At 40.6% G+C, this 26507-nt stretch overlaps 2 protein-coding genes across 2 annotated transcripts in view; one reads left to right on the forward strand and one right to left on the reverse strand.

Annotated features, from left to right (window-relative positions):
- Positions 1-13443: 13443 nt before the first annotated feature.
- On the reverse strand, positions 13444-16218 carry LOC142218770 (2-epi-5-epi-valiolone synthase-like). Its single transcript, XM_075287684.1, has 5 exons — positions 16007-16218; positions 14537-15164; positions 14131-14364; positions 13729-13981; positions 13444-13623 (listed from the first exon to the last, which is right to left on the reverse strand). Exons 1-5 carry the CDS (start codon positions 16195-16197, stop codon positions 13541-13543), a joined length of 1389 nt encoding a protein of 462 aa, XP_075143785.1. The 5' UTR covers positions 16198-16218; the 3' UTR covers positions 13444-13540.
- Positions 16219-19895: 3677 nt separating this feature from the next.
- LOC142218658 (uncharacterized) overlaps positions 19896-26507 on the forward strand; it is a 35390-nt gene continuing 28778 nt past the window's right edge. Inside the window, exons 1-4 of the mRNA XM_075287514.1 lie at positions 19896-19955; positions 21151-21313; positions 21591-21628; positions 24196-24407. Of these exons, the coding sequence (XP_075143615.1) occupies positions 19940-19955; positions 21151-21313; positions 21591-21628; positions 24196-24407 (429 nt within the window). The 5' untranslated portion in view covers positions 19896-19939. The remainder of the gene's footprint in view (positions 19956-21150; positions 21314-21590; positions 21629-24195; positions 24408-26507) is intronic.

Raw genomic sequence — 26507 nt, forward strand, 5'->3', positions numbered from 1 at the left:
TTATCTGCGAAACAATTCTGACCAACAATGCCCATTGGGTAGCCTGTAAAGTATTAAAGGTTCTTAAGATTCTTTATCATAGAGACGTTCTACCCCCAGATCCCTGTACATGGATGTCACGACCCCTGTTCATGTTTGGGCAGTTAAAAAATTTGGAACCCTTTTTTCTTTATCATGACCTTGACAAACAGGGGCCATGGAGCTTTACCCTTACATTTCATCAATGTGTCTACTGTCTTCTGGGGTCCTGGTTGGGAAATATTAAACTTTTTTCAATCTTGGGCGAGGGAAAGAAACTGCACTTGACTGTCACTTTCTGAATTAGGTTTTCCACCGGTGATTTGTTTCAATGAACTTTTTGAAACAGAATATTTCACTATGAAAGTGCCAAACTTTTTTAAATTTCATTTTAGAAGAACGTGGCTGCTTTTTTCCAAAAAAAATAATGCCATGCCTGCCCATAGGTTGGACAAAATGACAAACTCAGCCCCCTATTATACTTATGTACAGTACCTGAATCAACTGTTTTAGCATATTCAGTATGACATGGGCCAATTTTTTAAAAATGTTTTTTGGGAAAATGTTAATTTACGTAAAGCGTTGAACTGCCTGGGACAACTCCATGTAAGTTACCCTATAGGGATATTTTTAGGTAATAAAAAGGGCCCCAGTGATGTGGATGGAATCATCTCAGCAAACCGTAGACACCGGGTGAGATCAATGGGCGGCTCATTGATTTCAGTGGAATACAATGACCTTTGGTTTCTGATGAATGGTGAAAAAATATTCTTTGTAATTTCATTGTAAGGCAAAGTTGGGACACATCCGTTTTTGGAATATCTTCTAGTATAGGGTTCAAAAACTTCTCTTTGGGAACCGAGTTAAAGCAAACTCATCTGTGTAATGATAATAATCCTGTGTCCATAAGGGCTTGGGGACTAAAAAAAAAGGTTAGATACTCCCAGTATTGTCTTATTACACTGTATAAATAATTGACACCTCGGGTACATTATCTTAAATTCATAATAACTACAGTTAAAACTCAACAGGTGCCAATTTTTCTCGAAATTGTTCCGTCAACAACAAAAAATGAAACCATCATATATAAAAAAAAAAAACAGAAAAAAAAATTTGAATATTGTTTTTGGAAAATAAAATTGCAGGATCTAGTACAAGTTTTTGTAAAATGTTTTTGAATCAGAACCTTCAGGCAGAGGATGAAGCGAACACTTTACCAGGCGGCTGTAGATTTTAAAAAATAAAATTCATTTTTTTATTAATTTTCAAAATAAATTTATGCAATTTTTTTTTTTACCTTTTTTTTTTATTGTGAGATAATTTGACAAATTTTGTTGGGTCAAAATGCACTTTTTAAAAAAATATATTTTACAGTTCAAAAAATGCATCTTAAAAGTGCATAATTTTTGTCAACCATTTCAGTTGTTTTTATTTTTATTTTTTCTATGTCAAGAAGTTAATAGAGAGATTTTAGGGATTGTTCTCTTCAGTCATTCTCGCGGGATAGAGTTTTTGGATTTAGTGATTTTAGATTATTTAGAAAAAAAAAAGAAATATTTATTTTTAGAGGTTTGTTCAACTTGTTTGGAATCTAAAAAAAATTTGTTTTTATTGATTCAGTGTTCTTTTTTTTTTTTGTTCTATTATTTTTTTTTTGGGAAATGTGAATAATAAAAAAACATTTTATGCATTTTATTCCCGTCTTCTCCGAAGATGTTCTATAAGAAAACTGGTATATCTTGACATAACTGTTACTTAATGATGTATTTGGATTTTAATCTCCGACCGCGATGTACAGATAGATTTGATGTATTAATTATTATTCATGTAGATCTATGCAATAACAGTAGTTCTAAATGTATCTTGATCAAAATTAGGTAGATTCCGAAGCTGGTGGGATTCCTTACGAGCCTAATTTTTTTCTTATATAGAGAGAACTTTTTGTCTTGTAGTAGTCACCGTAGAAATTCTCATTCAGAATGAAGTGCCTTAAATCATTTTTGGACTCTACGCACTGACTGAAGTGTGACTTAGTGAAACCGTATTGGATTAGTGTCGTAAATTGTGAACATGGATGTTGCCAAATGTTCTTGTCAAACCATAAGTGCTTCCAGAATTCTTATGTGAAATGTGAATGTTTGATCGAGTGTCGCCAGATCATTTTTTTTGTTTTTTTGGAAAGGGATCTTCTGGAAATAATAAAAAGTATTGTTTATCCTTAAAGGGAGTGTCACCAAACCTCCAGCATATCAATCTAGTCTTGCAGATAGATAGGTTAGGGTCATCCGAATTAAATGGTATCTTCAACGTTGTGAATCGGTGACTCCTGGTGCCAAGACATTACTGTTTTTGTTATGACGGAGTTGCCTCTTACTTCTTTGGAGCAACAGGAACTGATATTGTTGCTCCAAAGAGCTCATTTGCATATTGACTACTAAAAACGATAGCTTGGCAACAGAGGCAGTGATTCGCAAGGGGGAAACTGTTTGATTCTGGTGACTAACCTATCTATCTGTAGGGCTGGGGTGATATACTGGTTCTGGTGCCCCAAACATATCTATCCGCAGGACTGGGGTGATATGCTGGTTCTGGTGACCCCAACCTATCTATCTGCCAGACTATGGTGATATGCTGGGTTCAAGTGACTCTAACCTATCTATCTACAAGGCTTCTGTGATATGCTGGTTCTGGTGACCCTAACCTATCTATCTGCAGGGCTGGGGTGATATACTGGTTCTGGTGACCCTAATCTATTTATCTGCAGGGCTGGGTTGATATGTTGGGTTCTGGTGACCCTAACCTATCTATCTGCTGAACTGGATTGATATGCTGGGTTCTGGTGACATGCTCCCTTTAACGTGAACCACTCACCTATCGTGACATATTTGCTTTAGTAAACACTTGCATTCTCCATGGATTACCAATTGTAGGACCTCTTTTTTTTTAAATAACATGTCCCTACACCCTACATCTCACTGTGCGTATAGGGCCATACCTATATGAAATCGTAATTCCTAATGTATTCACACATTTCTATGAAGCACAAACGACACAACAAAGGGTTCTAAGACCAGACGCCCCAGAATTGATATTTTATGGAGAAGACAATTATTTACTTAAACAAAAATTCCGGAAAGTTTACAGCTTCTGTTAAGGCCTTATTCACAGGAACGTCAAAAACAGCCATGGGACGGCCATTTTTAGAACACATTGATTTCAGTGAATCTTTTCGCTATGTCCATTTTTTGATGGTTCATTTTAACAGACTGTCAGAAAATAGGACATATCCTATTTAGGTCCATTTTCACATGTCTGACAACAGACTTAAGTCTATGAGGGATCTGTAAAAACTGATGCCCCAAGGATATATTTGTATGTATGTGTCTTTCATGGCTGTTTTTATCCACGGTTGTGTGAATACAGCCTAATCTAGACCTTGAATGTTTGACAGATGAGGGTCCGTCCAGAACCTTTGTCAGTATGCAAAATGAAGGGACTCCAGTGCTTCATACAATGGATATGCAGCAAATAAAACTTACCCAGATCACAGTGGTATACAAACATAAAAAAGACATACTTGCCTCGATGATCCCCTTCTGCTCCCGTTTTAGCAATTCACTGGCTCCCCAACTTGCCTTGGTTTCCTTGCCTTTCTTGACACACAGGAAGTGACATCTTAGCCAATCACTGGCTGCACTGACCTTCCCTACCCAAGGATTTACATTTCCTGTATGTTGAGAGAGACCAGGAAGGAGAGACCAGCAGGGGATCAAGTAAAGCTTCAGAACAAAGGCAAAACAGGATCAGCGAGGTTAGGAGGTCTTCTATTTTATCTTGTTCTATTCATTGGACAACTTCTTCAGCATCTTCAGCTGAGCCCTATTTAATGGGGTCCCTTTTGAGGCCATCAGTGTTTTTGTCCCAGAAAATCCCTTTATAGTTGCCAGCTAGTTCCCAGGAGGCTTAGGGAGAGGCTTTTTATCACTCTGTAAATTTTTTGGAACCCTAGGAACAGTAAACCTAGTTGGAGTTCTAGGGATTCAACCAAGTATTCTTCTACTTACTAGTAAAAAAAAATTCTAATGATAATGTGATACGAAATAGTATAACTTAAATCTTCTCCTTTCAAGAATCAGATGTAAAAATTAGCAATGCAATTTAGTCTCAGGTTGTGTGTAAAACTTTTACTCTATCAACATTGTCTCAAGAAAACGATCTATATGAGAAAATTCATTTTACGTCCTTCATTTGGTGGTTTTATGAAAACAAAATGAAATTTACCATAGAATTCAAATTACAGTTTTTTTTCAACTGTAATGAATTTTTAGGCTAAATTGTCTATAAACTCATTGAATTTTTAATTTGGTTTTGACTACGATAAAATTACAAAATACAATTTCTAATATTTTCAAAAATTTAAAACTGTATCAAATTTTCTTAGTGTATTTTATGCTTTCAGTTAAACCGCTTTATTATCTTTCCCGACAAATAATTTTCACGTCTACCAATGTTTTCCAAATTTTTAAGTTTAGAGTAACTGATCTTTTTCTTTTGTAAAGCAGGTTTGCTGGGAGTTTTTTTTTTAATGGAAGATGACAAATGTTAATAATAAATTATTACACAGTTATTATTGTAAAATGTTCTTGAGCAAGCGTCAGATGCAGTATTACTTTTCAATAGGATCTCAGGTACGATAAATTACTGTTTATTAAATATGCATTGTGTAGCACAAAGTCAATAAAAAGCTTAAGGGCCCATTCCCACAATGTAACACAGTGCTCATTTTGACACGTAAACACGTGTCAGAGTCAGCGCTTCAAAACAGAATCCCATTGACTTCAATGGGTTCAGTCTTACGCTATTGAAATCAGTGAAAGACTTTTTAACCCATTGATTTCAATGTGTTACGCGCGTTAAACGGAACCCAAGTAATTCAAGTCAATGGAATTTTGTTTTGAAGTGCTCACTCTGACACGTGTTTACGTGTCAGAATGAGTGCCGCGTTATGTCGTGGGAACGGGCCCTAATAACGTGGCCGAGCTTTTCCGGAGACCAGAGCAGTGTACATTTGTAAAAATGGTTTAGTTTTATCAATGACTTGCAATAAAATGATTATTATTGCTATTAATGTTACTTAACTAATTAATATGATAATAGAAAAAAAACAAATTGAAAACTATATAAATTCCAGAATTTTTGGAATTCCAAAAAATTTGAATATTAAGTTCCAATAAATTTATATATTTTTTTTTGTCCTCAAAATATCTTTAGGAACCGGTCAAATAATCCAGCTGATCTGCGCAAGGTCCGGCTATCGGCCTCCTCCAGATCAGATTAAGGGTAGGCCATAAAAATAAACCCCTTTAGAATTAGAACCAATTTCAAATTAGTCAAGAGTTACACTACTAATGTTCCCATTACCGTATGGGTGGTGGACTAAGTCTATAATCGGAAAAATCCCTTAAGGTTTAGTAGAACTTTTTCCAATAAGGCACAGTCAAGTAGAGGCCGCATGTTCCTTTCCATTGTTGTCTTTGGTTTTCCCAATAAATTGCAGCCAAACTATAATGGAAATGCTACATGTGGACTTACCCTTAATAAAATACGACCTTATTTACAGTGCCTTTAATTTGCATTATTTGTTAATAACAAATAATGCAAATTAAAGGCACTGTAAATAAGGTCGTATTTTATTAAATGGTAAGTCCACATGTAGCATTTCCATTATAGTTTGGCTGCAATTTATTGGGAAAACCAAAGACAACAATGGAAAGGAACATGCGGCCTCTACTTGACTGTGCCTTATTGGAAAAAGTTCTACTAAACCTTAAGGGATTTTTCCGATTATAGACTTAGTCCACCACCCATACAGTAATGGGAACATTAGTAGTGTAACTCTTGACTAATTTGAAATTGGTTCTAATTCTAAAGGGGTTATGTCTGTTAGGTGCGGGGGAGGGGCTCAAATCCATTGTAGGATCTAATCTATATAGTAATATATTTTAGATCTTTTTATGTTAGGTACATGCACCATTTATAGGACACAGTCCCTTATAGCGCTACATTTCACGCCTAGGCCACACGTGATTTTACTATATGGATGTGCCTTTAAGAGGCAATACTTTAATGCATGAATACTGCATCGTAAAAAGTGTTTTCATTTTTGACAAAAAATATCTTTGTAAAAAGAACACCCTAGGAAAAAAATCTACACTGTATTGTGTCCTAAGAATTTATGCATGGATTCTATTTTAGTTGTTATGCTCCGCCCCTTTTGATCCTGCCCTAGGCTTTCCACAGTGTATCAGTTTTTCCTGGAGTGTTCCTTTAATAATGTTGCACTTGATTTTTGTTTTATTTATTTTTGATTAAGCAATAAACTCACCGAGGGCCATCTTTTGTACTGTGCCTTTAAGAAGACTCCTCCCAGCTTGAGATGATGTAATAACGTGCCAAGATGAAAATGGCCGCCTCTGTTAGGAAACTCAAAATGTAAGAGAAGCACAAAAAGACGATACGTGTATTGGTTTTCACATAGAGTGCACTGGAGAGAAGCTTTTGTTTGCATGTGTACCTAGAATTTTTGGTAACAGGGATGAGACGCCTCTTGTACTGTAATGTTTTGTTGATGTACACTCTCGGCTGCTATGGGCGGCAATAAGGTGTATTCCGATTCATATCCGTTTATGGTATGGGTCAATGTTATTGTATCCAATGAAGACATTTAAACTATTGTTATTGATAGAATGAATAAAGATTTGCTTTTTCACAATTTTATCTGTTTTTCCTTTTTTTTTGGAGGGAGGAGCCCAAATAAAAGCAACTCTTTCATATTGTTATGAAGCTTACTTGGCAAGGATGACCAACCACTAGGGGTGCTATGGAGTTGGTGTTGGGCTAAACCAGCGAAGACTATGGAATTGTGAGCCCCTTACCTTAGAACCCCCATGAGACAGTATGAATTTTCCCCAAATGAATCTCAATTCTACTAGAGATGATCAAACCTTTCAAGATTCATTTCGGACAGTGCTGTTATTATACACTGAGATCTCTTCAGATCCCATAGGGTGACCTAAGGCTGGTGCAGAAATGTAATAAGCAATGATATTCTCCTTCCCACAATTCTCCTGGGCTCTCTTGTGGGGTCCAGTGCTTCAGTTGTCTTCCAACCTCTTCCACTAATCTCAGAGATGTCATGGGGCCCCGAGGGACCGCTGAAGGCTGCAGTCACTTGATGTGCACCAATGTCATGGTGCTTTGATGCAAGGGAAGAGGACCACGTGGGAGCTCAAGGGACATGAGTGAAGGTAAGTCTCATGGTTTAATATGTTATTAGGGTTCATTTTGCCAAGGAGCCTCAGTATGACCCTGACACTGTTAAATGGACCAACTGTTTGATGGCCTTTCCAATAGTAGATGGACCAACTATTTTCTATAATGGTGTTGTTCCATGTTCCCAAATCAATTGCACCCTATTACAATATATCAAAGTGCCCCCAAGACTATGGTCATGCATGACGATAGCACCGGTACATGGTACGGGGTGAGTACCTAGATTTCAGAACATCTAGGTTGACAATATACCATTGATCATGGACACACAACTGGAAGTTATCTAAGATATTAACTTTATTATTAGGTGAAGCTGAAGAACAACAAAAATGAGGCTACACAAGTGGAAGCATGCTCCAATGATTCATGAGGTTATACAAACTAAAAAGATCCCACATGAACAGGAGTATTATTCCATATCATGGTTATAAAATAAGTACTGCCTAAATACATGACTCATTGTAGAGACCAGACCTACGCCCATGAACAAGCATTATAGACATCCAGTTGTATAACCTATTGATTCCTACGATTTTTACATAATTGTGCTGGACTCTGAGGAGCCCGAAAGGTCCCTCTGCCACATAAGATATACCATATGGCACAAGATATTTAGGGGCCCCATTTCAGATGTTGCTTTGAGGCTCAGGAGCTTCACGTTACACTTCTGGATAGTACAGTTAACTTTGGATTTGTCATCTAAGTTTCTAGAATACCGAGGACGTATTGGAAGATACTTTTCAAAAGTTGGCACTAGAGCAAATTTTCGTTTTCCTATGAAAGAGGACATCTAAGCACTTTAAAATGTGATACATGGCATGTGCTCCAGAAGTCTTGCTTGGTCCGAGTCTGAATTGTACCCATTATGGTTAGTAAATCTTCTCCAGTGTTTGTCCACAGAACTCCTGAAGTACCTCGACAGGTCATGACTTGAGGATCTCCTGTAGAGGAGATAGATGGCGTTGAGCTATATGGAATATTATAAGGGAGTAAGCTTACAAAAGTTCTTACCAAATGATGGAGCCTGTTATTCTAGTATTTACCTCCCGTGATATAGTTGGCACCCTGAAAAGGATCTAGAAATACCATGACTGCCTTAGTGTTACTAGTAACAGGATCTAGAGTTGAGGAGCCACATTCTGAGCTGTGGTTTGGAAACACTACCATAGATAATGTTATTGTCCAACAGGCATGATAGGTGGAAGATTAAACCATGGCAATGCCCCCCTGGTGGTCACCTAACTCATACAGACGACATTGCTTCAATAAGAGATATAGAGATATGTACTAAGATGGGTCATTGTGCACCAATTGCCATACATGCCTTGGTCCAGATATATTTGGTGTTGTAGATGCTTTTTTGGTGTGGCATAGCCTAAAAGTGCTATATTGTACCAAAATACACAGTCCAGTCCCACTAATGTGACCACCTGTCAAAATCCGGAATAACCACCTTTGGCAGAGCGGACCGCTGCGAGATGTGCAGGAAAAGAGGGGATGTTGTGATGATGATCACTGGGATGTTGTGCCATGCCAACTCCAGCGCCGTGGCCAGCTGCGCCAGGTTACGCGGTTGAGCATCCATGGCGCGAACAACCCGATTGAGGTGGTCCCACAGAGTCTCGATTGGGTTCAAGTTCGGGGAATTTACTGGGCAAGGGAGTACGGTAAACTCATCCTGGTGCTATTCGAACGACACATGTACACTGCGAGCTTTAGGACACGTCGCATTGTCCTGCTGGTAGATGCCATCATCCTGAGGAAAAACATTTCATATGTAGGGGTGAATATGGGCCGCAAGGATAGATGTATACTTGTGTTGATCCATCGTGCCTTCCACAATGATGAGTGCACCAAGATGGCTGATGACACGTGCCTTCTGGGATTGGTTATTTAACGTTGACGTCAAAGGTAGGCGGTGGTCACGTTAATATGACTGGACTGTGTAGTAAGCCAAGCAACATGTGGTGACAAGATAGCACAAGAGTCTAACAAGTCTAACATGAGGCACCAAATGTAGCAAACAGCATGAACCATTTTGATAAACTTGGTGCACATTTAGACTGTTTAACCCATTCCCGACCTCCGCTGTAGTATTATGGCAGATGTCAGGTATTTAAATATGGCAAAGACTTGGTGCTGATGCCTGTGATCAGTGCCCACCGTGATCGGGGGCATCAAGGCTCCCCATGCCTTAGTCAAAGCTGCCCGAGGCACCATTATTCAGACGGTGCATGGGTGCCGCCATTTTGGGGAGGATCACTGATCACTGGACATCTGCTAAAACAGCCGGGAACCTATTGAATTTTTTACAAAATTTTGGATTTTTTTTTTAAGGGGTAAAAATGAGAATAAAACTATATAAATTTTGTATCCCTGGAATTTTACCGACCCATAGAAAACAGATGACATCATTTTGACAGTGAACGCCATAAAAACAATGCATGTGAGAAAGTCCTACAAATGTACCTTTTCTCCAATTCCACCTCCTTCAACATTAGACAGGACAATCATCTGCCCCAGGGCATGAAACCCCATGTGACTTCTCTAAGCACAAATCCAAGGATATTGCCTTTTGACCAATAAAGAGTTGACGTTAAAGATAATTTTTGAATTACATCTAGTGTCAGATCTGGGTAAAAAGTGTAAAAACATGCAAACATTCATTGTGGGGTGTCTTGCATACTGATCTTGGCATAAGATAAGATAATCCTTTAATAGTCCCACATTGAGGAAATTTCAGCATGTTACAGCAGCATAGTAAATACAGATACAGGATAATACACAGTAATATAATACAGACGTAGACACCCATATGCTGAGAAGAGAAGATATACTAGGAGTCCATAGCAGCTAAGGAACAGAAGAAGAAGGAAGGAAGACTTCATAATCATAATCATTAGTTCTCTGTGCGGAGTGTCTTCGCTTGGTCTGATGTAGATTATACAGCCTGGTCGCGGTTGGAAGGAAGGACCTGCGATAGCTCCTTCGCACACTTTGGGTGGAGCAGACGGTCACTTACTGTGCTGCCAAGTCCCATCAAGGTCCCATACATGGGGTGGGAATTGTTCTCCCGCATGGAGGTCACCACAGACAGTATCCTTCTGTCACCCACCACCTGTACTGGGTCCAGGGGGCTCCCCAGGACAGACCTGGCCCTTCTGATCAACCTGTCAAGTCTATTTCTGTCCCACACCGAAAAAGATGGCTGAAGCCAGAGCTGAAGAAGGCCCTAAGAAGTGGCCCCTGAACTCCAAAGGTCCTCAGCCCCCTGAGCAGGTAGAGTCTGCTGTGGCCCTTTCTGTCCAGGTGATCAGCCCAGTCTAATTTATTGTTGAGGAGCATACCCAGATACTTATAGGTCCTGACTATCTCAATACATATCCCTTGGATCTCCACCGCGGTCGGAGGACTTCTCCGTTTACTAAGGTCCACCAACATCTCCTTGGTCTTCCCAGCATTAATCCTGAGGTGGTTCTCCTGGTACCATTCAACAAAATCCGAAAGTCTACTCCAATTAGATGCTGGCCATGACAACTATGCCTTTCCTTACCAGGTCCCACCCACAATGGGCCAAAATGTGCACCAAAAATTGCAGCTTTTTGACACCTGTTGTATGTTAATGAATGTTCACTATAATCTTAGGAGTTTATCTTTCTTCCCTGTAACTGGTGTTATAAGGTCAGCATGGCCTTTGGAGTTTGTAGCAAATGGAGAAATGTAATATTAGGGGCCACCCCCAAGTGTATTTGAACACCCTTCAGGGACGTAACTGTAGGGGCACCACAAAAGAAGACTCCATTATTGTGAATAGTAGTTGGGGCCTATTACACATTCTTCAGTTAGCCCTTGGCTTTGCAACCATAGAGGAAGATTATCCCAATTCCACCATGAATGGGGTCGTAGGGGGCATTCTTCACTGCCGTGTGATCCAAACTCCTTCTAGCTGGCCTTGCTCTTTGGGAGGACGCAGAACTGGGGTTCTCCATTCTACTGATGGGGGTCCCAGTGGTCCAACTCTTACCGATCTACCAGTTATTATTGAATGAAATTGGCAGAGGACTTTAATTCTGCTGAATTTTCTCTCTATAGGTATACAGTTACATGTTTTTTTTTTGTTGTTGTTGTTGTATGGACAGGATGATAAGCCACTGCCACATACGTTTGGTAATATCTTATTACCACGGGGAACAAAGGATCAGATATGTTGAAATACAACTAATCCTTTTTAATCCCGTAATCACTTGTAGCTTTCTTTTGTAAACCGTTAAATTAGTTAATGTAATAACACCAGACCATATCTTCATCTTCAAAAAAATTTTATTTTTGTAAACAGAACAAACTATACACTCTCTGAGGATGACAAAACACATCTAACAAAATGTCTAATAATATTTACAAAGGTCCTAAGGACTTATCATAATGGGTCAGAGAGTTGGTATGTAGTGAAGTAACCTCTGAGGTCACTTCAGGTCACAACGATTTAGAATCGGTAAAATATAAATAATTGAGATTCTGTGCTTGTGTATGGCTAGACCATATCCCTCCCAAGTTGGTTCCCACGTGTACTCAATTTGGCCAACCATCCAGGTGTTCTGAATGGCAAGTGGGATTAAGACACTGCCAGATACCACTGGAGGTGGCTTATGAACCTAAGAACAATTGGGATTGGGCATATTGAAATCCACCAGCCTGACCCTTCTTCTTCCCATAAAACAGACCTCAAACACCACAGCATTTTCTTTTACTATATGTGGACTATACAACACCCCCCTCCAAAAACGTAGAAAGAGAAAAACCAAGAAGACATCACATGAACGGATGTCAATAATCTGTGACCACTTCATGACCAAGCCAATTGCGGTTGTCTGCCGATCTTATCAATGGCCGCATTCTTGGCTTTTCCTATTCTGTAATGTCAATTTTATATGATCGAAACTAAAAAATTTTTTAACTGTGGCAAAAGCTATGTAATCTGTGGCCAGATAAGGATTCACTGTCCGTAGGGCAAGTATTTCTCCGGTGGTGTTAGTAGAAGATTTCAGAACATTATGGTGCCCATACACCTTCAATAGCAGTTGGCCGATAACTATTCATCATGACACCCCCATCTATATTCACGCTTAGGTCAAATCAGCATGCATCTGAGAAGTTGAGAGCGGGGAGAAGAAGTGGGGCGAGGGGAGTAGGTCACTTCCAGACTTCCAGTGATAACAAAGGATTGGGCATGTTGAAATTCAACATGGTCCATTGTGTTCTTATCTGTATGGGCACCTTTATCCAGTATTCATGGAACTTTCTTTATATACCCCCAATATTTGAGGAAAGTAACACAGTTTAAAGAGAACCCGTGAAGTGGTTTTTCCATCATAAACTGGCCCCATCATGGGCAAGATCAAGAAATTCCCTTTTCATTGGTGCCCCCTCTGTTGCAGTAAAGTGAAGTTCAGAATGCCTGAAAGGATAAAAAGTCATATGGAAATTAACCTAAGTAGTCATCTCCCTCACAGGCCCTCCTCCCTGACGTCACAAGGCAGGTGTCAATCATGGCCATGAAGAGTGATAAGTAAGGGGACAATGTGGCTAGTCGAAGGTTCCCCCTGCCCACTGTGTATGTAACATCAGAAAGATTGCATAGGAGCTTTAATAGAATTCATCCTGCACCTGATGGGACCAGTTTATATTGGAAAAACCACTGGACAGGTTCCCTTTAAGATATTGTCTCTTTTAGACTATCACAATATACTACCACTTCTACAAGAGCATTTGAACAATCTTTATAAATTCCACTGGAATTCACTACAAAATAATACAACAACTTCTAACTTCTATCACCAAAACTCCACAAGGAAGTGCATATTGGAATCTGCCTCCATGGCAGCTCAAAAATTAGACTTCTGTGTCTTCAATAACACTTTTGACCCCATGACATCTACTCATCGTATGTAGATTTCCACCAATCCATTGGGTCAAAAAATGATCATGAAAATTCAACAGAATTTGTCCCCTTCATTCTTGTTTCTGGTTCTTACCAGTTTTCACCTTCCAAAAGTAAACAAATGATCTAGAAATTCCAAAAATGAGAAGACCAGTCTATGTCTTTTCCTTCTCTACTGTCTACTGACTAAGATAGATGTTACAAAAATGTTGCAGAAAAATCCTTGTAGACATCATTTTCGAGATCCATGATCTAGGAGGATAACTCTTGACATTCTTCCGTCCACGTCTTGAAAGCTCTTTTCATTGTGTCTTCATTTATATCGTTAAATATTTCTGCGGATTTAAGAATTCGAAAAATTACAAAAATTTAATTCCAACAAGAACCGAAAACTTCCTTATGGGTGAAATAGGTTTGGCTCTATGAAGACTAGAACTTACCTGCAGTACCAAGTCCAGTAGGCAGTGGAAGTCGTAGTTTTCCACCACTGTGCTTGAACCTCTCCTCTAGAGCCTTCTTTATGAGTGGTAGGGTACAATCCTTGTGCCAGACAGGAAGTTCCAGGGTTCTCATGCACTGTATGGTCCGTTTTTTCTCGTCGGCTGAGATGAGTCCACTTTCATAGGAGACATATGTCATAAAAGCCATATCAATGTTTACCGCTTCTCCATGCATGAGAGCTGGAAGAACTTTCTGGAAAGGGACGTGCAACATATTAAGTAAATTATATAGAATCACTATTGCAGTAACAGTATTGAGGCTACATGGAAAATTACACAATTACATCTTATGGGCTCTTCTATTACAGTTATATTGTAATATATCTTGATAACAGTATTTACCATTTCAAGTTCTGGGCTGATGACATGTCCATAGTCCACCAGTCTTTCAAGATCATCCTCCCACAGGTTAGGCGCAAGCTCTTCCAACATTGTCTGAATGGCTAGTCTTGTGGTTGTTAGTGCAGCATCTCCATGGCTAGCAAGACCATTCCTGGATTGAAACTTTGTGTCTAAAAGATACTTCCCATGACTTTCCAGGAGCTCAAACAACCTCTTATGCTTCATTAAAGCCATCTGAAAGACAAAAACATTGACATATTTTAGGTACAGTTGTGACTCATCCTTTGTCCCCACCCATTCCAATTCTTGTTCTACTTTCCCACCCCTGCTTAATAAGTTGGTAATCTATCATGATGTCTCCAAAAATATCAATAGTAGCTAAACCATGTAACCATGTAATAATCACCTTCAATATTTCGCCAAGACCATTGGAAATCTGACGTCGTGGAATGGTCTGTATGAAAGATCTGTCAAGAAATGTGGCTGCGGGAGGAGTGTAGCTTCCTAGCTTGTTCTTACAGTTGCAGAAGTTCACCCCATTCTTTGCTCCCACACTTGCATCCACATACGACAGAAGAGTTGTGGGAACTCGTATGTATGGGGTTCGTCTCCTGTAAAGAGAGGCAGCAAGACCAACAACATCCAAGCAAACCCCACCTCCAATGGCTATGATGGGTTCAGTGCGTCTGTCAATTCCAAATTTGTGGACTTCTTCGAGTATGGTCAAGACCAGCTCCATGGACTTGGTTTCTTCCGTTGTCTCGAGAGGAAGGATCTTATAAGTGACATTGTTGGCCTCAAAATACTTTCTGACTTTGGCACCATATAACTGATCTACAGTCAGGTCTATCACAACCAACCGCTTCTGGATCTTCTTTTGGTCAACCTGAATTTCTTGAGGATCAGACACATGGCCATAAAGCAGGGTCTTGTTATTGGGATCTAGAAGATTTTGGGTTTCGATCACTTTATAACAAAAGTAAATGGGAGTTTTCACGGTCCAGGAGACACCCGACTCCGATATGGTCTCGCCTCTGTTTAAGAAAAGAAAGGAATATCAATGAAAATTTTTGCCTCAATTTGTGAAAATTTTTGAAATGTGCTTTATTTTTTTTTAAAACTTTTTCGTTAATTTTTGTACAGTCAGAGAATCTTCCAGTAAGCAGCAACATTGTCAAATTAAATTTTGTTCAGTATGTTAAATTTTTCAACGTCGGAATTAAGAATGACAACGGCATTGTTTTAATCTAAAAATATTTCACTGTGAATGGACAAACTGTACGAGCAGCTACACAAATGGAAATTCCTGAATTGTTGTTCCCTGCCCTTGAGCAAAGTGTAACTTGAGACATATTTTTCAGAGTATTAATTTATGGTCGATCATTCACCTAAAGAAAAATGTGTCAAATTAAATTTTGTGCAAATTCTAAAATTTATTCCCAATGACGATTAGACCCACCAAAGGGTATGGTTATTGAGATTGAACTTTTTTTTCCTAATTTACCATTGATCAGTTACGGACTCTTATCCCTTAACATAGATTATAAAAAAATTAATTATGTAATAATATTAATTCTTAATATTACGAAATTTTTTATTTTAAATTTCAACACCAAATTTCAGTTCTCTATTTGATAGCATTTCTAGCAGTTTATTCGCCCTTTCGGTTATTTTTCACTCTTACAATGGATTTTTTTCTTATACCATTCATTAGAGGTAAAAATCTAATACAAAATGCAATATTTTTTGAAAATTTATAGGTTGTTTTGAATTTAAATTTTCCATTTCTTGATTTTAATTGCAATAAAAATTAACATCGATATTTTACATTTTTTGATTCAAAATTTTGATAAAAATTTAAAAACGTATTACTTACATTTTGGCCTGAGATACAATCACTTGATCCTGATTCCATGTTGTTGGAATGTCTTGCCCACTTTCCACGCAACACCAAGTGTTCTTCACCTGTATCAGCTGGTATTCTTTCTGCTTGGTCCTGGTTCCTGCAGTCTCAGGCTTGGTTGTCCCTCTGACTGGGGTCAAAGTGTACAGGTCTCCTGCAGGCATCTCGATAGTTTTCGTATTAAAAGATTCTTCCAAAACCTCTGCCAGACTTTGAGATCTTGAGATGTTTTATAGCATCTAAGCAGCCAGTGACTGTACGAGGGAGTGGTCTTGGAGAGTCTCACCTGCCTATACACTAGTTTATAAAACCTATGTTGTATAACCTCAAGAGGGTGTAAAAAAATGAGACGTGATCCTATTGAGAGTGACAGGTTGTGTAAGATATATTCGCTGCCAATTTAGTGCTCGATTGACATCCCGCGTTATCTAACTGTGCATTCCTGTCTGACACAGGGCGAATCCTGAGTTATGAAAGATACTCTAATGCTGGAGAACCTCACAGAGGAGAACCTGGGACCTATGGGCTGAGGACACTCTTATATAACTTTACTTCACCACCTATATGTGAGACAGCTCCAAAAAATTGCATTAGTTATTTGGGTTACATCACCTATAAAGCCGTGTGACGTTTTTTTGGATGCCGTACTATTCCATGATTATTTTTTCTAGAAACCTGACGGGTGTATATATGCTTCTTACAAGCATGGGATACTTGGCATTTGGAAATCATGGTAAATTTGCAACTGGTCATCCACTTATGGAGCATATCTGGATTTACACTTCGCTGACATTACATAATTGTCAATGTCCCAGTATTGTTGCATTAGAATCCTACTAATATTATAAATGTGAAAGTTTGGATGTTTGGATGTTTGTTCATAAAAAAATGACTGAATGGATTTGAATGAAGTATGGCACATAGACAGATTCAGGGGTGTAACTACCGGGGAAGCAGCGGAGGCGGCTGTCACAGGGCCCGGGACATTAGAGTAACTCCAGCCGGTAACGGGCCCTATATACTTACCGATCCTGGCAGGGGCCGGGATCGGTAAGTGACGCCGCAGGCTCCACAAGCACTATTATACTCGGGGGTCTTTTCGGACCCCTGAGTATAACGATCAGAGGCCTGGGAGAGGTAAGATAACATAATAAACTGTGTTACTTACCTCTCCAGGCTCCGGGCAGGCTGTGTTCTACTTGCGTGACGTCACATGACCCGCTACGCAGGGCCCCAGTCACATGACGTCCCGGAACATGGCCGACAGCGACGGAGAATGCAGCGGAGCCAGGAGATAGGTAAGTAACCGTAGTTTGTTGTTTGTATCCCTCTGGGTCTCCGATTATTATACTCTGGGGTCTGAAAAGACCCCAGAGTATAATAATTGTTCATGTGTGTCCACAATGGGACATAATACTGTGTGCAGGGGCCACTATGGGACATAATACTGTGTGCAGGGACCACTATGGGGGATAATACTGTGTGCAGGGGCCACTATGGGGGATAATACTGTGTACTGGGGCCAGTATGGGGACATGATACTGTGTACTGGGGCCAGTATGGGGACATAATACTGTGTGCAGGGGCCACTATGGGACATAATAGTGTGTACTGGAGCCACTATGGGGACATAATACTGTTTACTGGGGCCACTATGGGGCATAATACTGTGTACTGGAGCCAGTATGGGGACATAATACTGTTTACTGGGGCCGCTATGGGGCATAATACTGTGTACTGGAGCCAGTATGGGGACATAATACTGTGTACTGGGGCCACTATGGGGACATAATACTGTGTACTGGAGCCAGTATGGGGACATAATACTGTGTACTGGGGCCACTATGGGGACATAATACTGTGTACTGGAGCCACTATGGGGACATAATACTGTGTACTGGGGCCAGTATGGGGACAAAATACTGTGTACTGGGGCCAGTATGGGGACATAATAGTGTGTACTGGGGCCACTATGGGGACAAAATACTGTGTACTGGGGCCACTATGGGGACATAATAGTGTGTACTGGGGCCACTATGGGGACATAATACTGTGTACTGGGGCCAGTATGGGGACATAATACTGTGTACTGGGGCCATAATGGGGACATAATACTGTGTACAGGGGCCAATATGGGGCATTATAGTATGCGCAGAAATGCGCGTGCGGGGGTGTGTGTGTGTGTGTGTTAGCGTTAGGGGTCAGTTGGTCGAGGTCTTCAGCGTCGGTCAGGGCGAGGTCATGTCAAAAGTTCACCACGGGGCCCCGTCATTCCTAGTTACACCACTGGAAAGATTGTAACCTCTTTTAAAACATAGGCTACTTTTTATCCCGGCAAATGACATGGCTTCATGACTGTTATGAATTTATGTTCACATACTATATTACACTGCTCCTGCAGCAGCTTATCTCAGGTCCTAGGGCTGTTATCTCTCTGTGTAAACACACGCTAACCCTCAGTGTACATGCATTTGCATATTATCTGATCTGCCACAGGCAAATCCTATAATCCTATAATAATTGGGCAAATACCTGTAATCCACATTGGCAATTTGTCAATTTTAAACATGCCTGGAAAAAGAGAGTCTAATTTGTCACAAACAACGAGAGCTATGAAGGTAGCCAGAAGTCACAGAACTCTCCTCAAGCGGAGCTGAGGGAGATCATCGATGCCATCAACATGCTCATTATATGGCATCCCAGCCAACTGCTGAGATGCCAGAACAATTACAGGCATGCTGTGAGGAACAAGTTCTGCAGCAGGACAGCTTAAGAACTGCCAAAACGCCGGAGCAGGCAAACCATCGACTGCAGCAATTTGCTGAAAATAGGCGGATCATTCACTCCAACAACCTGCAGATGAAGTCGCGGGCAGAGGCTAGTATAATATAATATAATATAATATAATATAATACTTCATTATGACCAGTTTTTGTTTCAAATACTGATGGAACATTTCGATAATAGAGGGCCCTCTGTTCTCTACCTCCATACTGTATATTAGCCAGACAGCCGCTACAGAGAGTATTTTAGAATATTGAGACTTAAAGTGGTTTTCCCATTAAGGACACTTATCCCCTATCCACAGGACAGAGTGTGTATCCGATTGCTAGAGGATAGGGCTGAGTGATCGGGATCAGAAAAGATCGGATTCCGATCGGCGATTGAGCAAATTTCACGATCGTGATCAACTGGAAAATGATCGGAAATCTTATTTTGAAATCTCAAGATCGGCTCAACCCAAAAGTGACTTTTCCCATAGAGAAACATTGACTAGGGTTTAATGATTATGATCGGATTCCGATTGGCGATCGAGGAAATTTCACAATTGCGATCGACTGGAAAATGATTGGAAATCCGATTTTTAAATCGATCCTGAAATTTCAAAATTTCACCAAAAATTTGAAGGGTAACCCTAGGGGTTATTGGAAGGTGGGCTCTAGAATCATTTTATCCGGTGGCCCCAAGGAACCTCGGTCCAGACACATGCATGGCTCAGATTGTTACATAAAGTCATTTGATAACCAAGGCTGAGGCTGATGGGGTGTGAGGGGTGAAGCTATATAACACTAATTTGGGCAGGGCCATGTGCAGCTTGTGTAACCTTAAACAGGTTACATAAAGCAGGAGAGGTTTAGGCTGAATCTGCAAATTGCACGTGTACATGAGAGGTCGTGCAGTGCAGGGCTCACTACTGTATGTGCCGACACTCCGCCCCCTGTATTACAGGTCAGAGGTCAGGGTAGTGGGCTCTAGGGTGGATTAAGTTTTCTTGTCCGGACACATTCCAGCCCCACAGCTATTATACAACTGGAGACTTTCTACGCCATTTACAACTATTTGTTTTAAATTCTAAAGTCCAAGTAAGTCAAAGAGTGAATCTTCTCTAACAGGTGAAGACGTAGCATGGAAGAATCCCAAGGTAAGTGTCTGGAAATCTATCTCTCTGTATCATTCTGCTATTTACTGCTTATTACTTATTATTATTACTTATTATTATTTACTGCTTATTACTGATATTTATCTATTTACTGTATCTATTTCATCTACAGTATTTCTATCTCATATTTATCTATATATCTATTGTAACCATATGTCTATCTAAAATTTCTATTTCTATCTCCTATCTATAGTAGCATTTTTCTTTGATAAGACATATAACAATTTTTTCTGTATTCACCTGTACTATTCATTTATGGAAAGATATTGTAAAATCAGAGGAATGCTTTATAATATACATTCCTAATATCTAGGTCAACACTACAAACCTGAATATAGTATAATAGAAGTCACTAGATATTAGGGATTGCATAAGATAATGAGATAGATAGATAGATAGATAGATAGATAGATAGATAGATAGCAGATAGATAGATAGATAGATAGATAGATAGATAGATAGATAGGAGATAGATAGATAGATAGATAGATAGATAGATAGATAGATAGGAGATAGATAGATAGATGATAGATAGATAGATAGATAGATAGATAGACAGATAGGAGATAGATAGATAGATAGATAGATAGATAGATAGGAGATAGATAGATAGATAGATAGATAGATAGGAGATAGATAGATACATAGATAGATAGATAGGAGATAGATAGTTGGATAGATAGATAGATAGATAGATAGATAGATAGATAGATAGATAGATGATAGGAGATAGATAGATAGATAGATAGATAGGAGATAGATAGATAGATAGATAGATAGATAGATGATAGGAGATAGATAGATAGATAGATAGATAGATAGATAGGAGATAGATAGATAGATAGATAGATAGATAGATAGATAGATAGATGATAGGAGATAGATAGATAGATAGATAGATAGGAGATAGATAGATAGATAGATAGATAGATAGATGATAGGAGATAGATAGATAGATAGATAGATAGATGATAGGAGATAGATAGATAGATAGATAGATAGATAGGAGATAGATAGATAGATAGATAGATAGATAGATAGGAGATAGATAGGAGATAGATAGTTGGATAGATAGATTAAAATCTAATCTATGTATCTAAGAAAAATCATTATTATTCTGCATATATTGACTCATTACACTGGGAGAACAAGGCATCATTGCATCCTCCTTCCTTAGGCACACGAGTACAGCTGGATCTCCTCGCAGATTGTCTTTCGAAAATCACACAACTATGTAACAAGGGCGATGGATTTCCTGAAGAGCTGAAAAGACACCTGGGGAGAGCTGCGGATATTGTGCATGGGATGAAACCGAGTCCAACAAGAGAAGAAGCCTGCAGGTAAAATGACATCATCGCCTTCGATAACATCAGCGCACGGTGTAATATTTTGTGGTCAATCCAGTTTTGATTCTCAATGGGGAGTCTGAAAAATTATAAAAATATCACATAAACACAAGGAGACTAAAACTAAAGCACAATGACGCTCCAATCACCGCACATACATCACTAATATAGCAGGGCTGATTTTCAGAAGAACAGAGGATAGAGGGGCATTTACCCCATGAGCTGGTTCTACGTCTCCAAATGTAATCATTTTTTTTCTTGTTTACTTTAGAAACAGAAGGTTATTGGTAAAAGAAGCAGAATCCTCAGGTAAGTGAACCAAAACAGGTCAGAAAAAATAGCTTTCTTCCAAAAACAGCTCCACACCTGTCTACAGGTTGTCAGTGGTATTGCAATGTTTACAAGTTGAGCTGACACAACCCATGGACTAGGTTGGAGCCTGGTTTTTGCAGTCCTGTAATTACAATATAGATATTTATAGCAGTGGCGTAACTAGGAATGGCGAGGAATTGTGGCAAACTTTTGACATGCCCCCCCCGACACCGACGCCGAAGACCTCGACTGACCCCTCCTCCGTAGTGGCCCCTGCACACAGTATTATGTCCCATAGTGGCCCCTGCACACAGTATTATACCCCATAGTGGCCTCTGCACACAGTATTATGTCCCATAGTGGCCCCTGCACACAGTTTTATCCCCCATAGTGGCCCCTGCACACAGTATTGTGTCCCATAGTGGCCCCTGCACACAGTATTATGTCCCATAGTGGCCCCTGCACACAGTATTGTGTCCCATAGTGGCCCCTGCACACAGTATTATGTCCCATAGTGGCCCCTGCACACAGTATTATGTCCCATAGTGGCCCCTGCACACAGTATTATGTCCCATAGTGGCCCCTGCACACAGTATTATGTCCCATAGTGGACCCTGCACACAGTATTATGTCCCATAGTGGCCCCTGCACACAGTATTATGTCCCCATAGTGGCCTCTGCACACAGTATTATGTCCCCATAGTGGCCCCTGCACACAGTATTATGTCCCATAGTGGCCCCTGCACACAGTATTATGTCCCCATAGTGGCCCCTGCACACAGTATTATGTCCCATAGTGGCCCCTGCACACAGTATTATGTCCCCATAGTGGCCCCTGCACACAGTATTATGTCCCATAGTGGCCCCTGCACATAGTATTATGCCCCATAGTGCCCCCTGCATACAGTATTATGTCCCATAGTGGCCCCTGCACACAGTATTATCCCCCATAGTGGCCCCTGCACACAGTATTATGTCCCATAGTGGCCCCTGCACACAGTATTATACCCCACAGTGGCCCCTGCACACAATATTATGTCCCATAGTGGCCCCTGCACACATTATTATACCCCATAGTGGCCCCTGCACACAGTATTATGCCCCATAGTGGCCCCTGCACACAATATTATGTCCCATAGTGGCCCTGCACACAGTATTATGTCCCCATAGTGGCCTCTGCACACAGTATTATACCCCATAGTGGCCCCTGCACATAGTATCATGCCCCATAGTGGCCCCTGCACACAGTATTATGTCCCATAGTGGCCCCTGCACACAGTATTATCCCCCATAGTGGCCCCTGCACACAGTATTATACCCCATAGTGGCCCCTGCACATAGTATCATGCCCCATAGTGGCCCTGCACACAGTATTATGTCCCCATAGTGGCCTCTGCACACAGTATTATACCCCATAGTGGCCCCTGCACATAGTATCATGCCCCATAGTGGCCCCTGCACACAGTATTATGTTCCATAGTGGCCCCTGCACACAGTATTATCCCCAATAGTGGCCCCTGCACACAGTATTATCCCCCATAGTGGCCCCTGCACACAGTATTATGTCCCATAGTGGCCCCTGCACACAGTATTATCCCCCATAGTGGCCCCTGCACACAGTATTATGTCCCATAGTGGCCCCTGCACACAGTATTATCCCCCATAGTGGCCCCCTGCACACAGTATTATGTCCCATAGTGGCCCCTGCACACAGTATTATGTCCCATAGTGGCCCCTGCACACAGTATTATCCCCCATAGTGGCCCCTGCACACAGTATTATGTCCCATAGTGGCCCCTGCACACAGTATTATGTCCCATAGTGGCCCCTGCACACAGTATTATCCCCCATAGTGGCCCCTGCACACAGTATTATGTCCCATAGTGGCCCCTGCACACAGTATTATCCCCCATAGTGGCCCCTGCACACAGTATTATCCCCCATAGTGGCCCCTGCACACAGTATTATCCCCCATAGTGGCCCCTGCACACAGTATTATGTCCCACTGTGGACACCCATTAACAATTATTATACTCTGGGGTCTTTTCAGACCCCAGAGTATAATAATTGGAGACCCAGGGGAATAGAAGCATAAAAAAACACTGTTACCTGTCCCCTGTCTCCGCTGCAGTCTGCCGCTATCGGCCTTCTTCAATGATGTCGGACGTCACATGACCCAGGCCGCAGGCCGGGTTCATGTGACGTCAGAGACGTCAGACAACTAGGCCGAAGCCTGCCCGGAGCCCGGAGAGGTAAGTAACACAGTTTTTTATGTTTCTTACGTCTCCCAGGCCTCCGATCATTATACTCGAGGGTCTTTGTGGGGCCTGCGGTGTCACTTACTGATCCCCGCCCAGCCAGGATCGGTAAGTAAATAGGGCCCGTTACCGGCTGGAGTAACTCCAGCCGGTAACGGCCTATTAAGAAAAAAGAAAAAACTGCGGCGGTAGCGGCTGTCACTGGACCCCTAATATCCCGGGCCCTGTGGCAGCTGCCTCCGCTGCTTCTGCAGTAGTTACGCCACTGATTTATACCAATAAACTCTTCCGGGTCTTTATCTATAGTTAACCAAGTATATAAAATGTTGACCCAACTGGCAAGACCAAGAAGAATTCTGTATTTGCCCCATCACTCCGGCGAAGGACCACAAGATTTGTTAGACCAAATGCCAGAAGATGGTGAAATAGTTGCCTGTGTTTCCGGTCATCCATGGAAAGAGTCTTCTGGGGGGAAAAAATTACATCCCAAAGTAGGAAAACCATTGGACATCTTAAAGGTACGTGTCACGTAACCTACACATGCGAGTCTATAACATTAACCATTTTTTTGCCAGGGCGACCGCCTCCGCCTTACAGCTACACAACCAAAAAAAAAAAAAAAAAAAATTAAACCAACTTTTTGAAATTTTGTTTCAAAGAAGGGAGTCAAGTTTGTTGTTTTGCCGTCTTTATCCGGCGCTCATTTCGTTTATGCTTTTCAATCTCCGGAGAGGAAGAAAGCTTCAGATCTGGCGAGCAAAGTCAGAACGCGTCTTTACAAAGTCAACAGCTCTGCATTTAACGTTAAACTCAGGGAATAAATTATGCATGAAATTGTGGTGAAGTCTCCAGATTGCAGAATTGCTCCTTTTGATATGAAAGGTTAATTCAGAAAAAAAAAAAGAAAATAGAAATCGCTTCACATTGGAGGAGTCGGGTTTTCAATTTCAAGAGCTGTTATTACCAAAAAAACCTGAAATGTGTATTGATTTTAATGCCCTTTACGGGGAATGTGAACAGTTACGTACCTGGACCTATGACATGCAACTATTGTAGGTCTGAGAGGACACAATGTATGTATTGCCGATTAGTTATTGCTGCAACGGGCTAACCAAAATCTCTAGCCCCCACCCTAAAATAAAATTCCATATATGTTGAGGGGGTGAAAAAAATAATCACTACAGCAATATCGCTATTAAAGGGGCTTTTTGGGATATAATATTTAGGAGAAGTCATCAATATATCAGATTAGTGGGGGTTCAATACCAAGCACCGCTGCCGATCAGCTGTTTGAAGTGACCTCAGCGCTGTTGTGCTATGCTGCAATACCAAGCACAACCACTATTAAATGAATGGCACTGTGATTGGTATCCGGTGGCCTCTTCAAAAAGCTGATCATGGGGTGCCAAGTGTCAGACCCCACCGATCTCCTAACCTATCCTAGGGGTAAACATTCCCATAACCATGGTGTATACCGAAAAACTTCTATTTCTGCATATGGCAGGTGTTATCTGAGCAGTTTGGTTCAGGTTAAAGACGACCAATTTTCAAGGCCTATTTGCATCTTGTAGTGTCCAGTTTTCACGGATCCTGATAGACTTGAGACTATGAGTGATCCATGAAAAACATCAAGAAATTGGAAAAATCATCTCTTCTAATATGCCATATGTCCCTTTAAGAAAACAGACATGTTTAAAGGTTCATAGATTTTTGATCATCCCGGGGTCACATGGACCACCACAAGCTCCAGTGACTTAGCGTCACCACCAAGATCCAGCCAGAAAGAGCAGGACAATTGTGGGTGGGATTAAATATTGCTCGCTAGTTATTTCTGTTCCTATGTAATCCCCGATGGTCCCATTTTATGGTCCAATTTTTATGTTGGATCCCAAATATTAAACCATTCTAGCTAAATATACTATTATCATTGCCCCATAGCCACCAATTACAGACTAGTTTTTATTGTTTTTAGAGTAATTCCTCTTTCCTTGCGTCTTTGTAAATGTTCAGAAACTTTTTTAATCCCGAAAAACTCAAATTTTTTGTAAAACAGTAAAGACAGGGTGGAGGGGAAGGAGGAGGATGCAGCTGCAGTGAGAAGAAAAGGGGAGGAGAAGTGGCAGCAGGAGGTGTTTGCTGATTGGCTGAGAGCACACAGCACAGTAAGACACCGCCCACTTAGCCAGGATGGATTGATACAATGTATATTTACATTCCATCTGCTCCAAACTGCTCAGAAATCTCCAGCGATGTGGAGAAATAGAAGCTTTCCTGCCTGTAGTGGATATTAAATGATGGTGTCACTTTCACTAATACCATTAGTTAGAAAACCTCTTACACACAGAATCATTCCTCCCATTAACACTCTCTTGGGTATAAAATTGTCTCTTATCCTGCTGATCGTGATTTGTCGGTGGAGATCTGTCTTTACACCGAGGACAAAGGAAGATGAGAATTTCCATATTTTCCTAAAGAAACACATAATAAAGCTATACACAATGATAAGATAATGGGGGAGGTTATTATGATCAGTACAACAACGTAAGATAAAGGGGGATTCTGCCTTCTAAGAAATAAGGAATTAATACAGAGGTCCTCTGACCTTTATCTATTAAAGG

The sequence above is a fragment of the Leptodactylus fuscus genome, chromosome 9 (genome assembly GCF_031893055.1).
Source record: "Leptodactylus fuscus isolate aLepFus1 chromosome 9, aLepFus1.hap2, whole genome shotgun sequence".
Classification (NCBI taxonomy): domain Eukaryota; kingdom Metazoa; phylum Chordata; class Amphibia; order Anura; family Leptodactylidae; genus Leptodactylus; species Leptodactylus fuscus.

Excerpts from the sequence above, each read along its gene's own strand:
- LOC142218770 (XM_075287684.1), bottom strand. The coding sequence starts at position 16,197 with ATGCCTGCAGGAGACCTGTACACTTTGACCCCAGTCAGAGGGACAACC. Across the intron at positions 14,365-14,536 it reads GTCTTGGCGAAATATTGAAG|ATGGCTTTAATGAAGCATAA; the intron begins GTGATTATTACA and ends TTTGTCTTTCAG. Across the intron at positions 13,624-13,728 it reads TACTGGACTTGGTACTGCAG|AAATATTTAACGATATAAAT; the intron begins GTAAGTTCTAGT and ends TTAAATCCGCAG.